The sequence below is a fragment of the Camponotus floridanus genome, unplaced genomic scaffold, assembly GCF_003227725.1.
Source record: "Camponotus floridanus strain SB8 unplaced genomic scaffold, Cflo_v7.5 scaffold65, whole genome shotgun sequence".
NCBI classification, from domain to species: domain Eukaryota; kingdom Metazoa; phylum Arthropoda; class Insecta; order Hymenoptera; family Formicidae; genus Camponotus; species Camponotus floridanus.
The window spans coordinates 532,502-549,646 of record NW_020229825.1 but is presented as its reverse complement, the minus strand read 5'-3'; the positions used below and the strand labels follow the sequence as shown (position 1 = coordinate 549,646).

Sequence of the window (17,145 nt, the reverse complement as noted above, 5' to 3'; positions counted from 1 at the left end):
AAATATATTTTATATTGTGAATTTCTCACTTATACCTTTTTTATTATAATTGCAAGAATTGTGTTACATATTATATTATACAACTTCTATGTATATATATATGTAATCAATTCTCAAATGTATAATATAAAATAAATGAATAATATAGCAACAAAAAGAATTTTTATAAAAATAATATAGCAATAGAATTTTTATAAAAAAAAAATTGAAAATAATTAACCATAATAATAATAAAAGCTCCTATTTCCTTATTAATCATTAAAATATGATGTTCAAAGTAAGAAATTTGAAGCAAGAAAGAATGAATTTTTGTTATACATAATAATAATTTTCCTATACATAATAAGTTTTCTCGCGTCATCACATATTTGATAACATGAATTTGTGAAAATACACTGAAAATTTGGTTATTACATTAATAAATTGTTATATTTGAAATAGTTGCTTGTTTTATACATTTGTAACAAAAGTCAACTTTATAGTAATTGATCCAGATTTACAATCTTTCATTAATGTACAAGTCAAAACGAAGTTTGTCAACAAATCCAAACAAGTCCAAAAAGTTAAAATTTATATTATCAAATATAGTGACCAAATATCAAATGGAAAATAAATTTATTTTCCATTTTTTATTTTCGATACATTTCAGAGATTTGTATAATTTTTTACTTTTGATATCATAAATTAATGATATAAATGAGGGACAAAGAGCCTTAAGCTACATTAAATTTTTCAAATTATTAACTTTCAATACTTTTACTATCACAATGTCTTCTTTACGAAAGATAAGTAAAAATTTGAGAAATAATATAAAATCTGCACGAAATTATACAAAATTTTCAATATTATAAACACAATATATCTGTTTTTATGCATATATACAGAATAATTCTAGAAAATGGAAAAATTTTACATGATTTAAAGAATTTTGAGAAAAACTGATTTTTATATAAAGGTTTTATATAAAGATTACATTTTAAAAAATGTAAACTAAATAAAAATAAATTTATAAAAAGGAAGGAAAATAAAATGCAATTGTTGTTTACAAATGTATCAGCACATTTGTTGAGAAAGTATCATAAAAAGGAAAAACTCATTAAAATATACATGTGTGCTCAAAATTCTTTTTTGATATTTTTCTTCATTTTTTAGAACCAATCTGTATTTCAATCACACACGACCATTAAAATTAATTATTATTTATGTACACTAATATTCCTCTATATAAGTCATGGTTATATGTATCAAAATATATAATTCAGACAGAATATAGATATGAATCTAGTTTTGTCTTTGCATTAGGAGGTGAGGTAAAAGGGGAGAACCAAGCTATCGAAAATCTTCCAAAAACTGCCTGAATTGATTTCCATCTACTATTACGAACCCATCTAGCTTCCTCTTTTTTAAGTTGTTCTATACCCTGCAATATATATTTTTATGAATGTAAATTGTATTTTTGCTTTTATATAATTTCACAAAAAAATAATTTAAATGTACATACAGTTTCATCATTCCAAATAGCTTGTAGTTGCGTGCCTAACATCACAGCAGTAAAAATGGCAAATAAAAGTGCTTCAAATGCCAAAAATAATAATAACACTACCGTCGCTGGCGGGTTAAATGTGGAGCATTCCCTCCATTCTTGTCTGACACATGTGGTGAATTGTTGTATACACAAAAATAGAGATTGTAGAGATATGCCCGCTATATAAAACTAAAATATAACAAAAAATATATTCAAGGAGATTATTGTACAATACAAAGTATTTCAATAAATTTACATTAGAAATACTAAATATGTTTTGATAAGTTTCAACTGATTTTTTTTTGCAAAAGTTTACATCACATATAGTTGTATGTACATAATTTTTAAAATACTTACAGTAAAAAGTACAAAGTATTTTTGATTATTTTCCCCCACACAATTGTTAACCCATGGACAATGATGATCCATTTTTCTAATACACCTTAATATTGCAATAATATAATCAATACTAATTGTGCACCACCTCATATATACAAACTTGATTGTATCAATTTACCTTTGGCAAACGGAGCAATGATGTGCTCTGTCAGGCTTGATAGAACAACATTTTGGACACTTAAAGATAACTTGTCCGTCTCTAAATCCCATTTGTTGTATCATCTCTTTTGTTGCATTACCTTTTGGTACTGCACCCTATGTATAAGAGCAAAAAATCATAATGTATCTTATTACAATATATGTTCAAATATCTCTGATAAATAAATATTAAATATTATCTTAATTACCGGATCTGTAAACATGGTTCTTAAATGTGATGCAAAAGCCAAAAATGCTAGAGACTGAAAAATGGCCATATTTAGGCTGGAATATAATGTATTTATGGTAGGAATAAGAATCACTGCCATTACTACAAATTCTGCATAAATTATCAGTAGCCATGTTAATACTGCACATATAATGCCACATATATCCTATAAATATAGAAATATTATATTAGAAAAATTACATATTGAAATAAAATTACATAATAATAACTACATAATAAATATGGAAATATTATATTAGAAAAATTACATATTGAAATAAAATATAATTAAAAAGTTTGCTTATAAGTGTCGTTTCTTTTCTTTTCTTTGGTCTTGTAAACATTAAAAAAGATTTTAATGATATCAGTGAATGAGATCATTAAAATCTTTCTGAATAGCAAAGTATGCTAAGTGCTTTTTGATCAAAAAAAACACTATGAAAGCATATTATTCTGTAATCTAATTTTGATCTTGTAATATATAGTCAAAAGTTGATTGTTGGATCCTAAAAATATTAATTTATATTTTGAATATCATATAAAATAAATAATTTTTCCTTTATATGGAACTTTTATATATAATACTTAATTGCTAAAGCAAATCTTAATTACTTGAAAAACTTGCCTTGATGCACCAGAGTTTTCCACCACAACATCTATTATGAAAGTCTTTCTCTCTGTGAAAGGGCATATAATCGTAATCCATCGTTGAAAGTGTTATTATTAACTGAACTGCTGTATCCCTTGTGAAACATAAGAGAGTTCACTGACACCTCCACCTTCGTACACACAAAAACCCGCAACCACATTCCTGAAAAAAAAAAGAAAGAAAGAAAATAAAAATCTGATTATAAAGATACAAGTGTTTCATTTTCAGTGTCAAGTATCACTTGTCTGATACGAGAATCGTATTTAAGCATGTTTTATACCTTTCAAAATATTGAGAATTTAATGAAAATTGTACGGAATGTCCTTACATATATTTAGAATCTTCAGTACAATTTTTAAATCGATTCACTAAAGCGTTCACAAGTTATAAGGATTTTAATTTGCACCGAATTAACATGTGTTCTTATGGGAAACGTATAACCACGTCGATTCAAAAACACATGTCTAGTTTAACATTCTAAGAAACGTTAAAATAAATCTCCAAATAATCTTGAACTTTAACATACAAAATAATCAAAATTAAAGTCAAATGTTTCTATTACAAATAATTTAAGTTAAAATAATTACTATTATAAGTTAATGTCCTACAACAATTCTTACAAGTTTCTGTAACTATTTTTTCATGTAATTTTTAATTAATTTGTATGTTATTTTTACATTACACTTAAAGTCACAATAATAAAAATAAATGTGAAGTATTATGTCAATTATTTAACACCTTTAGTTTATCAATAAGTAATACGACGAATGAGTTATTTTAACTTAAGGATGTTTTGTATATATTGCAAAATATTGAAAATTTCATGAAAAAATTGTACAGAATGTCCTTGCATGTTTCTTCTAAGAATCTTCAGTACAATTTTTAAATTGATTCACAAGTTATAAGGATTTTAATTTGCACCGAATTAACATGTGTTCTGATGGGAAACCACGTCGATTTAAATGACAAAAACACATGGAAATAATGTTCAGAATTTGTTTAAAATTTGCAAAAGTGTAGTTTAGATACAGAGGAAATATTTCGTCAAATAATATTATACAAGTACCAACTTTAAAAAGATATTAAATATAATTCAATGAAGTTAGTATCTATCACCAGGCGAAATTCTCTGCCAAAAGTTAATCATTTCGATTAACAAAATTCATATTTCAGTAAAAACGCAATAAATATTAAAAATACATCTCTGCACTGTAGCCAAGATCAAATTGTAATATTCCACACAATTTCTTACTCAAAATACAAAAGTGGATATATTCGTCAATATTGATTTTCAGCTACTTTTTGCTGGGATTATACATACAAAACATCCTTAATGACAAGATAAATATTTATCAATGTTGCTTATCAAAGATAACAAAGATTTAAATAGTCGCAAAGTACCGGGATATCAGGAATGACATATCAAATTTCTCGAGATTTGACGCGTCGAAATTTCTAACACTCACATTGTTACGCGACGACATGCATTCGTGACGAGCAACAATGTGCGATGTTTGTCATAATTGTTTCGTTCCGTAGCGTCGCCGCAAAACGCGTGCACACCGTGGGTGGAAATTGATTTTTCCGATAACACCTACGATGTTAAATTAGCAACGAGGTGGGTAGGGTGTGCGATGGAACGCGATACACGAGGCTAAATAAATACACGAACGTATATACATTCCAATCTTCCGGGAATTTATCAATTTTCATTCATCAATCGAGAGAAACTAATAGCACGAAGTAACACGGAAAACCAAAAAGACAATCTTGATTCATCGACGAGACAACGTTCCTCCTTTATCCGTCTTCACCCTCGCGTTTATCCCAATGATTCGCAGAACCGTGTAAACGCGTCGCACTGAAGGAGGCGCGATCTGACGATCCGGTTATCACGTGCGCAATCTAGGGGATCCGCGAGGGGCGCGGGCGCCGCTCTTTGACAGATCGGAAATCGAAACGTCATTCGCGGACTCTCGCGAGCGCCGCTCTGGGCTGCGTTCGGAAACATCATCCGAATGTATCTCGACTATCATTTTATCCTTGTTTAACATTCGGTGAACAACAAGGATGAAATGATACCCGGGGGCTTTCGGGTGATGTTTCCGAACGCAGTCCTGATTTGACAGGAGCAGTGTTGTTAAACGAGTCAGGTTTTCTCGCGCATGCGCATTGAATATGATATCACTGAAGTAGTTAATCGCAATGTATTTTATAATACGCAATGTATTTTATTATTATTATTATATTTATATTATTTTATTATTATATTATTATTATTTTATTATTATATTGTTATTATTTTATTATTATTATATATTGTTATTATTTTATTATTATATTATTTTATTATTATATTTCTTTTTATTATATTATTTTATTATTATATTTTTATAATAATATTACTTAATTTAGAATAAGTAATAGTAATAGTATTATAAAATAGTAATAGTATTATAAAATACATTGCGATTAAGAGTGTGTGTATTGTCACATGGCAATCGGAATTTCGGAAAACGAAATTTCGGAAAAGTACTAGAATTTTAGAACTAGGAATTAAACGGGATTGAATTTTTATCTTTATGAGAAAAATTTTGTTATTAATAAATAATTGTTTGGTAAGTATTATTTAATGTACATACAAATATTTAATCAAAATATTTTATCACATAAAATAGTTATCATACTGTCAAGAATAAAAGTTGCGTATTTGTTGGTCCGGTTTTTTTTGTGGCTGGGCTCCCCATGGACTAATATTTCGGAGAATTTCGGAAATTAGTACAAATATAAAAATTTATTTTGATAATTTTCCGACAAAAAAAATAATTGATACAATAGAAAAATATATAAAAAAGTGATATTTGTATGTATTGTTTATTATAACAGAAAATAATAAAAAAATTTTTTAAATTGAAAAACAATTTGAGGTTAGAATAACATTCCGTTTTCCGTAGAAATCACTCCATGAGGAGCGAGGCTATCAGAAAATTGGATTGGAAAAAAATTCTGATTGGTTGATCATCACTCTAGTACTTTTCCGAAATTCTGACTGCCATGTGACAGCACTCTGATTTGACAGGAGTCGAAGAATCCATTCCATTCCGCTCGATCTGACCGACCAATCGGGAACGGAGTTACCAGGGAGCGCCGCGTTCCGATTGGTCGGCCGCGCGTCACTGGACGCCAGTGGATCTTCGAACGCAACGTCAGTCGCCCGCTGGACGTACTCACGTACGGCTGGCGTCGAGAGAGAGAGAGAGAGAGAGAGGGGGGGGCGGCCACGGTCATATTGGCTACTTGTGACTTTTGGGAGGAACGAGTAAAAAATAACCCAACTTTCGTCGTCTCTGCGTCCAGGAAAATGCTGCCCTGGAGTAACGTCCATTGATCCCAGCTACGCCGACCGCATCAGCTGATCGCGCCGGGCCACCTCATCGCTCGCAACGAAGGCTGTGTGTCCTCTGTCTCTCCGTGGAAAATGGTGCGTTCGTCCCCGAGGGGCACGGTCGGACCAACCCCGCCGTCGAAATTTAAGTGAAATTTAACCCCTAGTCTCGTCCTCTGGACGTCACTTACTGTTCCTCTGATTGTAGAGTTTCTTCGGCTTCGGCCAGTCCGCCGATATAGAGATCACGTTGGACGGCGCTGAGACGCGAAAGACCGCGGACATCAAATCCGAGGATGGCAAGAAAGAGCGGCACCTGCTCTACTACGACGGCGAGACCGTGTCCGGCAAGGTAGGGGGCTTCTGCTCCGTCGAACACCCATCCGTTGCAACGTTAATCATTCATCTGGTTCACGAAAACCTCAGAGTAGGCCTGAGAACTGTTGACATGTTGTTCGCACGCAATGCGTTCAGTGGGTTGGAAATTACGTGAAGCTTGAACAAGTATATTTGAGCCATTCGGAATCGGCATTAAACTGTAGGTCCCATATATGTGTGATAATCTGGTGCGCAACACAGGTATATAAAAGGGAGAGATTACCACGTTCGAAATCGAACAAGGACTGATACGATGAACAAGTATATTTTGATGATGCGCAGATTATTCGCTTGTAGTCTGATACGCTTGATGAATCGATCGTTAAAATATTTCATGTAGGATTTATTTTATATTTATAAATGATAAAAGAAATTAATTAACTTGACGGCTCAAGTATAAAGTATATAAATTTAAGTAAATAATTAGGCAATATCGAGTAATGTCCAACTATTTGACTTGTCTGTATATTAACAGTGACTTCTTAATTTCCTTTTATATATTGTATTTATACCGTTTTTATTCCTTTTTTGTATATTTGTAGTATTTCACTGAAGAAGGCTCGAAAGTAGTCTGAAACGTATGATTGATGGATTATGGAAGTAGTTTTTTATTGCTTCACGCCTTACATCTGCTCGATATTGCCTAATTATTTAGTTAGATTTATACTATATTTTATAAATGATCTTAATATCTATCGCTAGTCAATTAATCAAAGGTTCATTGGAAATAATGTAATCGACCAAAACTAGGCAAAACATTTTTTGTTTATTTGTTACGACGTTTCAACCATTTATTTTATATGTTAAAGATCCAAACACAATGCTGCTTTACATTTTGTATTTATTTACAGATTAATTCAGAGAAATATAGATAATATATATTTGCCAGCAAAATTTATATATCATATTTTTTAAATTACTATTGTGAATTTTGCATTAATTAATTGTAACACGTTTTGTTACTTTAATATTCTTTTGTTACATATGTTTGCGTTACCGTAACAAATTTCTTACTAAATTAATGTTTGCAGATCAACATCAGTTTACGGAAAGCTGGTAAATTGGAGCATCAGGGTGTTAAAGTAGAGTTTATTGGACAAATCGAGCTATATTATGATAGAGGTAACCACCATGAGTTTACAAGCTTAGTGAAGGAATTGGCGAGGCCAGGCGAGTTAACACACAATACAGTGTACACATTTGAGTTTCCAAATGTGGAAAAACCATTTGAGAGTTATACTGGCTCCAATGTGAGACTAAGATATTTCTTGAAAGTGACAATTGTACGAAGACTTAGTGACATTGTTAAAGAACTTGAATTAGTTGTGCACACTCTTAGTTCCTATCCAGATATGAATAATCCCATTAAGATGGAAGTTGGAATTGAAGACTGTTTGCATATCGAATTTGAATATAATAAAAGCAAGTAAGTCCAATTTTATTAAATATTTTTTTTTACTTATAATGATTTTCTGAATTTGTGGCACTAATTATTCCTCTCTTTTTTCAGGTATCATTTGAAGGATGTAATTGTGGGTAAAATATATTTTCTTTTGGTTAGAATAAAAATAAAACACATGGAGATAGCAATCATCAAACGAGAAACCACAGGTTCTGGTATGTTTTAAATAACATTACGTTTAACTCTATAGAATATAGTGAACGATGTTAACTATAATTTTCTGCAGTTTTTTTAATGCATGTAGAATAATACATGGCAAAATTGGAATGAGAGTTTTGGTTTTACAAGTGTTTTTCTTCACAGTATTCAGGTATACTGAGACAATAATTAGAATATATATTTGCAGGTCCTCATACGTTTACCGAAAATGAAACTATAGCAAAATACGAAATTATGGATGGTGCACCTGTTCGAGGAGAATCTATCCCTATAAGAGTATTCTTGGCTGGATATGATCTAGCGCCTACAATGCGCGATATTAATAAAAAATTTAGCGTTAGATACTATCTGAATTTGGTTCTTATGGACGAAGAAGATCGGCGATATTTCAAGCAGCAAGTGAGTTAATTATATAGTTTCCTTAAGATTTCCTCTTAATTAAATTATATTATATTTTATAATTATAATTATATAATTATATATTTATATTATTTATATATTTATATTTATATTATTATATATTATTTATATTATTTATATATAATTATATATTGTATATTATATTTTAATATATTTAATATATTATATTTTTAATTATAGATTATATTTCATAATTATAATTACATAATTATATTATACATTTATTAAATTATATTATATTTTTTTTTTGACTGTTCAAAAACGATATTATTGCTGTGCATTTTTCTATGTGTCTTTGTTTTATATATTTATAGGAGATTACATTGTGGAGGAAAGGTGAGAAAAGCAGAAAATCACAAACGGCCTCGCCACACATGCCGTCGCATTTAGTATCGGCGGAAACAGGATTCCCGCAAGGTGCTCCTCAGAATGGTCCACCGTCAGTGCCGCCTGGTTCCGATCAACTGCCAACGAGTAACATCACGAACGTAGAGGATACTCCAGCGCCAATCGAAGGCATGACACGAGAGGAAGGTGACGGCGAGGGAGAGAAGGAAGGTGGTCCAGAAAGTGATTGAGCCCTTGCATGTAGTTCTATCCCTGGTGTCAATTACGGCCCAGATTAAATGAGAATGTTAAGTAAGGATAAAATGTGCAGCGCAAAGGGATTAGCTTAAAAAAAATTTCTCCTTTATGCACGTTAGGAGATATGTTTTTATTGAGAAAAACAGCGGGACACATAAAGAACCTGCTAGTAAAGTTGTAAATATTTTGGATACCATAAATATATATATATACATACATATTGTATATATATATATATGTATGTATGTATATGTATGTATATATATATATAATTGAGAGAATGATTTATAATTAGTATATTACTGATCAAAATTATAATATACTGTCGAAAAATTTAAGAAAAATGAAAAAGATTTTGCCATTTTGAAGAGATAAAATAATTCCGAGATTACATATTTAATAAATTGCGTCTTGTGCAAACCACCATGAGCATAATATGAATGAGTATTTCTGAATGGACGGCTTACTAATCAAATATTAAACAACTAACGGTACATTTTGCAAAACATCTGAATGTTACAGTGTTCTAAATGTTTTATACAGACAATTCCGACCCGCCTACTGTATAATTCTGGAAAAATCCGAAGGTTTATGGCAGCGTCATATGTTATGCAAAGAGAGTTTATAAATGCTGAATGGATATAATATACTCACAAGGCTGCCCCATATTAATCCGTTCACCTAGTCTACGAGTAATAAGTAAATAAACGAAAGCATAAGAGAGGAAAATACTACTTATGTATATGATGCACGTTTTTTGAAAATAATTTATATATAAGTACACACACACATGTGACATCTCTCTCGAGCGAGCAAAATCGCACTTATTTTTAGAACGAGTTTATATTTAAAGAAATAAAAAAAAAAGAAAGATGTCGATTGTTGCATGATACAGCCATAGATTTCTCTTTTGGGTTTAGTAAAACTGTAGGAATCATTTCGTAAGATAGACTTTTATATGCAAAAGAGTGTGCATTTTGCGTAACATGTTAATCTTCCAAATAGACAAATTATAATATCTGCTCAAATCGATATGCCTTTCTGAACACGGGAATGGACTATGATAGATTAAATAATGGGGTAGCCACCTCATGTATTTATAAATATATATACATAATATACATACATATTGTGCAGTATCATGTGTGTGTGCGCGCGCGCGCGTGTGTATGTGTATATATGTATATACACATGTGTATATATATACACATATATTCGACTTCTCATTCTAGCAATAATGACTGATTGGATTGACATGTTACCTCACAAAAATACAAAAATAAAAATTACACGATAATTTTTTTTTAATTGATTGAATATCTTTTAAGAAAATCAATTTTAAATATTTAGAATAATGAATATTTTTATTATACTCTATGAAATTATTTTTTGTGTAAACAGTACAAAACACCAATCAAAGAAATATTCTACATTATCTTAGTTTTTTTTTATGAAATTATTTTGCTGATTATATTATTGATTTAGTCGATATTCTATATGTATATATATATATATAAACACATACACATATTTAAATATTGTAATATCACATTAACAGTCATGAATAGATATATTTCCACCGTTACAGTGAAATACTATAATGATGAAATTAATGCTTCTACAGAGAAAAACTTATCGTTTTGTACTGTTCTATATCATGGGAATTTAATTGTAAAAAAAGAACTTTACCAAGGGACATACATAATATTAGATTATATATACAGGGTGGCCCCGAACGTTCCAGCCAGACTTTGAGATCTTATAGGAAATTTAATTCTGAACAAAAAAATTTCCTATAAACATGGGTCGAAAAATGCTTCCTTAAGAAGTTATCACTCGAAAACTTCGGATGAAGAAAGAGCAAAAGATGAAAAGAAAATGAAATAAAAAGAAAATGAAACTAAATAAATTTCTTGAAAAAAACGATAAAAATAAAAAATAAAAATCTTTTTCTTTTATGAAAATAAAATATTTTTTTTTTTAACTAATATTTTAGTAATAGCACGTAATAGTAGAAAATGAATAAAGACGTTTTTCAAGAAATTTATTTAGTTTCATTTTCTTTTTATTTCATTTTTTTTCACCTTTTGCTCTTCCTTCATCAGAGGTTGTTAACTGAATAAATATCTTAAGGAAGCATTTTTCAACCTATGTTTATAGGAAATTTTTTCTTCAGAATTAAATTTCCTATAAGATCTCAAAGTCTGGCTGGAACGTTCGGGGCCACCCTGTATATATATATATATACATATATATATATTTACATGTAACTAATTGAAATTTTGTTTTGTGTAAGTTGAAACTTCACGTAATTCATACCTTTGTTATTTATGAACTGTAAAGAATGAGATCGTAAGAAAGATAGAGAAGTGAAAAAAAGAAACAGGAACGATGTACTATGTAAGTAAAAGGAGGAAAAATCTATTTGTGAATTATTTGACATGTCAAATATTGTATGTGCATGTATATACATGTGTGTGTATGTGTATATATATATATATATATATATATATATATATTTACATACATAGATATATACATCATGTACGGTATTAAACTAGTTGTATATTTTAATGTCCATATGAATATATATTATATATTGTATACAATGCATATGTGCATACACATGTATATTGGAAACTATAGCTAATTGATTTATATATGTATATATATATACTCAATCCAGTCTTCATAATCCTGCTCAGTTTTACATAACTTTTTAATGTATTAGAATTAGGGAGTATCATTTACTAGCGAATGAAATTACACATAAATTTTATAAAATCGTGTATATCTGTATTGAAATGGTTGCTGATACTTTTGCGACTTTTCATTTTTATCGAGTTGTTTTAAAGTGTAACGTGCAATGCGCTTACGCTCGATAGTAAAAAAAAAAGAAATGTAGAGGTTCATATAAAAAAAAAAATAAAGAAAAATCTGTTGATCGATTTTTCTTTAACGAGAATGTAAATCGTCAATTATGTTGCAGTTTAATAAAATTATATAACGATGTAACGTGTGTCAAATAATCGGCATCAAAATTTCGTAGTGAGTTATCATTAGTATATTTTTTTTTCATATAAAATTCTTCAATAATAACTTTGTATAAAAAAACGATGATATGTATATAAATTTAAAAATTAAAATTTCATGACGTGCGTTGATTCGTCATAGATTTGTATAGCCTGAAAAATTCTTAGCCAATCGAATCATCGTACGACACATGCGATATTAGCCTTAATCTCTCGCCAACAGAGTTCTATCTATAATTTGTTACTTCGAAGGTTAATATTTTTTAAACACTGGATGTATCAAAAAATTAGAAATTATGTCGAGGAAGAAGCACAATATATCATATATTAAGCCGAACGAGCCAAAATTTCTGCGAGAGTTGAAAGAGCAAATCGGATATAAAGAAGGCCCCACTGTCGACACAAAAGTAAGATATTTCTTAGTTATTTGGATTGGACACGGATTTTTAACAGTACGCAATTTTGTTTATAACCTTTGTATTTGATATTGAACAAAATTTTTTATGTATTTATCAAAAATGATAATATTATTTAATAATAATATTATTTTTGCTTAAAATATATTTATAAAATTTATAAAATTAATTTAAAATTAATTATTATTTATAAAATTAATTAATAATATTTATTAAATATTTATAAAATTAATTATTATTTATAAAATTAATAATATTTATAAAATTTATTAAAAATATATTTATGATTAAATTATAAAATATTACGAAATATATTTATGATTAAATTATAAAATATTACAAAATATATTTATGATTAAATTATATATAGAGAGAAATATTACCAGAAGTCTCTGATGATGAGAGAGAAGAGTTAACTGATGAGAAACCTGTTGTTGTTGTATTAAATTCTGGTGATTTAACAGCAGAAGAAGCAGATGCTTTCAAAAAACAAAAAGAGAAAGGTATAAGTTGTTTTAAATTAGTTTGAGAAATAGCTAATGGTATTATATAATAAAGTACTGTTAATCATGTAAATTATTTTTAGTAACAATATTCAACTTAACATATATAAATTATAAATTAATAATAATTTGCAGAAGAAAGTGGTGCTCCAGCTGATCTATCTAAGAAGATTATATTTCGCAAGACTAAAATAGAGTCGGACAAATCTGAGACAACTGCCACAGATAAACCTATGAGAAAGAAAGCAAAAAGAGACAAGCAAAAGATTGTCTTATCCTTTGATGCTAATGACGATGATGACGATGATGTTGGATAACATTAAATATGAATTCTCTTACTCTTAAATGTTTTATATGTAAGTAAATTTTATTGTAAATATATAATAGTCATTAATATGTATTATAAATCAAAGTTACATGTGAGAAATCATAAGAAAATCGATTATTTTTTATTTGTGAGAGAATGAGTGAATAAATGATTTATTGTTATATGTTTGAGACATAACTTTTCTTGAAATTTACAAAAGATTATGTACAAAGATAGCAAATGTGTACTGTCGAAAAAAAAGCAATAAGAACTGTAAGCGAGTTATAGTAGTTTAAAAGCAATAATATGGTACATATTTGTAAACTAAAAAAAATTACACATAAAATAATTAAGAAATCATAAATTGACCATCTAAATATCGACATTGAGAAGAGCCAATGCATCATGTATTTCAATTTTATGTTTATATATTTATATTTATATATTCAAAATATTTATTTATATATAATATACACAAATTGACGATTATATGTTTTGCAAAAATTGAAGATTAAATCTGTCGTTAGAATCGCGAATTGTGGTACACTGTATATAATATTACTCGCAATATACGTAGTGCTGCAAATATAGAAAATAACGATCGATATAAATTGTTGATAAAGAAATGGCACGTTTCTATTTCTCTCGATTAATTTTCGTAACAAAACACGCTTCGATTAAGGATGCTTTGTATGTATAATCCCAGCAAAAAGTAGCTGAAAATATTGACGAATATCCACTTTTGGTGTATTTTGAGTATGAGAAATTGTGTGGAATATTATTATAATTTGATCTTAGCTACAATGCAGAGATGCATTTTTTAATATTTATTACGTTTTTATTGAAATATTCCGAATTTTGTTCAAAATGATTAACTTTTGGCAGAGAATTTCGCCTTGTGACAGATACATGGCTAATTTTATTGAATTATATTTAATATCTTTTTAACTAGTTAGTATTTGTATAATATTATTTGACCAAATATTTCCTCTGTATCTAAACTACACTTTTACAAATTTTAAACAAATTCTGAATATTATTTCCATGTGTTTTTGTCATTTGAATCGACGTGGTTATACGTTTTCCATAAGAGCACATGTTAATTCGGTGCAAATTAAAAACCTTTTATCTTGTGAATGCTTTAGTGAATCGATTTAAAAATTGTACCAAAGATTCTAAACATATGTAAGGACATTCTGTACAATTTTCATGAAATTCTTAATATTTTGAAAATAGATACAAAACATCTTTAAGTTAAAATAACTCATTCGTCATATGTTACTTATTGACAAACTAAAAATGTTAAGTAATTGACACAATACTTCACATTTATTTTTGTATTGTGACTTTAAGTGTAATGTAAAAATAACATACAAATCAATTAAAAATTACATGAAAAAATAATTACAGAAACTCGTAAGAATTGTTGTAGGACATTAGCTTATAATAGTAATTATTTTAACTTAAATTATTTGTAATAGAAACATTTGACTTTAATTCTGATTATTTTATATGTTAAAGTTCAAGATTATATATATTTAAAGATTTACTTTAACTTTTCTTAGAATGTTGAACTAGACATGTGTTTTTGTCATTTGACTCGATGTGATTTTTCATAAGAACACATATTAATTCGGTGCAAATTAAAAACCTTACATCTTGTGAATGCTTTAGTGAATCGATTTAAAAATTATACCGAAGATTCTAAACATATGTAAGGACATTCTGTACAATTTTCATGAAAATCTCAATATTTTGAAAATAGATACAAAACATCCTTAAGTTAAATAAAATAACTCATTCGTCGTATGTTACTTATTGACAAACTAAAAGTGTTAAGTAATTGACACAATACTTCACATTTATTTTTGTTATTGTGACTTTAAGTATAATGTAAAAATAACATACAAATTAATTAAAAATTACATGAAAAAATAGTTACAGAAACGCGTAAGAATTGTCGTAGGACATGAACTTATAATAGTAATTATTTTAACTTAAATTATTTGTAATAGAAACATTTGATTTTTTTATTTAATTTTTTTATTTTATATGTTAAAGTTCAAGATTATTTAAAGATTTACTTCAACTTTTCTTAGAATGTTAAACTAGCCATGTGTTTTTGTCATTTGAATCAACGTGGTTATACGTTTTCCATAGGTACACATGTTAATTCGGTGCAAATTAAAAACCTTATATCTTGTGAACGTTTTAATGAATCGATTTAAAAATTGTACCGAAGATTCTAAACATATGTAACATTCTATACAATTTTCATGAAATTCTCAATATTTTGAAAATAGATACAAAACATCCTTAAGTTAAAATAACTCATTCGTCATATGTTACTTATTGACAAACTAAAAGTGTTAAATAATTGACACAATACTTCACATTTATTTTTGTATTGTGACTTTAAATGTAATGTAAAAATAACATACAAATTAATTAAAAATTACATGAAAAAATAGTTACAGAAACTCGTAAGAATTGTCGTAGGACATAAACTTATAATAGTAATTATTTTAACTTAAATTATTTGTAATAGAAACATTTGATTTTTTTATTTAATTTTTTTATTTTATATGTTAAAGTTCAAGATTATTTAAAGATTTACTTCAACTTTTCTTAGAATGTTAAACTAGCCATGTGTTTTTGTCATTTGAATCAACGTGGTTATACGTTTTCCATAGGTACACATGTTAATTCGGTGCAAATTAAAAACCTTATATCTTGTGAACGTTTTAATGAATCGATTTAAAAATTGTACCGAAGATTCTAAACATATGTAATAACATTCTATACAATTTTCATGAAATTCTCAACATTTTGAAAATAGATACAAAACATCCTTAAGTTAAAATAACTCATTCGTCATATGTTACTTATTGACAAACTAAAAGTGTTAAATAATTGACACAATACTTCACATTTATTTTTGTATTGTGACTTTAAATGTAATGTAAAAATAACATACAAATTAATTAAAAATTGACCACATGAAAAAATAGTTACAGAAACTCGTAAGAATTATTGTAGGACATAAACTTATAATAGTAATTATTTTAACTTAAATTATTTGTAATAGAAATATTTGACTTCAATTCTGATTATTTTGTATGTTAAAGTTCAAGATTATTTGAAGATTTACTTTAACTTTTCTTAGAATGTTAAACTAGACATGTGTTTTTGTCATTTGAATCGACGTGATTATACATTTCCCATAAGAATACATGTTAATTCGATACAAATTAAAATCCTTATAACTTGTGAACGCTTTAGTGAATTGATTTAAAAATTGTACTGAAGATTCTAAACATATGTAAGGACATTCTGTATAATTTTCATTAAATTCTCAATATTTTGAAAATAGGTACAAAACATCCTTATGTTAAAATAACTCATTCATCATATGTTATTTATTGACAAACTAAAAGTGTTAAATAATTGACACAATACTTCACATTTATTTTTGTTATTGTGACTTTAAGTATAATGTAAAAATAACATATAAGTTAATTAAAAATTACATGAAAAAATAGTTACAGAAACTCGTAA

The 17,145-nt window shown here is 28.0% G+C and overlaps 3 protein-coding genes across 5 annotated transcripts; 2 read left to right on the top strand and 1 right to left on the bottom strand.

The window, feature by feature from the left end:
- Positions 1-1,024: 1,024 nt before the first annotated feature.
- On the bottom strand, positions 1,025-4,857 carry LOC105250507 (palmitoyltransferase ZDHHC3). Of its 3 annotated transcripts, none has more exons than XM_011256656.3 (7): positions 4,342-4,857; positions 2,917-3,102; positions 2,272-2,457; positions 2,043-2,179; positions 1,883-1,967; positions 1,502-1,714; positions 1,025-1,420 (listed from the first exon to the last, which is right to left on the bottom strand). In XM_011256656.3, the coding sequence occupies exons 2-7, from the start codon at positions 2,995-2,997 to the stop codon at positions 1,259-1,261; spliced, it is 864 nt and encodes a 287-aa protein (XP_011254958.1). In that variant the 5' UTR covers positions 2,998-3,102; positions 4,342-4,857; the 3' UTR covers positions 1,025-1,258. The 3 variants fall into 3 exon arrangements, with proteins under 3 accessions (XP_011254958.1, XP_011254957.1, XP_019882871.1); XM_011256655.3 differs by having other exon boundaries at positions 4,407-4,856; XM_020027312.1 differs by lacking the exon at positions 4,342-4,857 and adding an exon at positions 3,221-3,239.
- Positions 4,858-6,185: 1,328 nt separating this feature from the next.
- On the top strand, positions 6,186-9,529 carry LOC105250506 (vacuolar protein sorting-associated protein 26B-like). Its single transcript, XM_011256653.3, has 6 exons — positions 6,186-6,421; positions 6,534-6,677; positions 7,735-8,129; positions 8,214-8,320; positions 8,512-8,723; positions 9,059-9,529. The coding sequence occupies exons 1-6, from the start codon at positions 6,419-6,421 to the stop codon at positions 9,320-9,322; spliced, it is 1,125 nt and encodes a 374-aa protein (XP_011254955.1). The 5' UTR covers positions 6,186-6,418; the 3' UTR covers positions 9,323-9,529.
- A 3,073-nt stretch (positions 9,530-12,602) lies between these two features.
- LOC105250505 (uncharacterized protein KIAA1143 homolog) lies at positions 12,603-13,638 on the top strand. Its single transcript, XM_011256652.3, has 3 exons — positions 12,603-12,768; positions 13,148-13,280; positions 13,416-13,638. Exons 1-3 carry the CDS (start codon positions 12,658-12,660, stop codon positions 13,595-13,597), a joined length of 426 nt encoding a protein of 141 aa, XP_011254954.1. The 5' UTR covers positions 12,603-12,657; the 3' UTR covers positions 13,598-13,638.
- Positions 13,639-17,145: the final 3,507 nt, after the last annotated feature.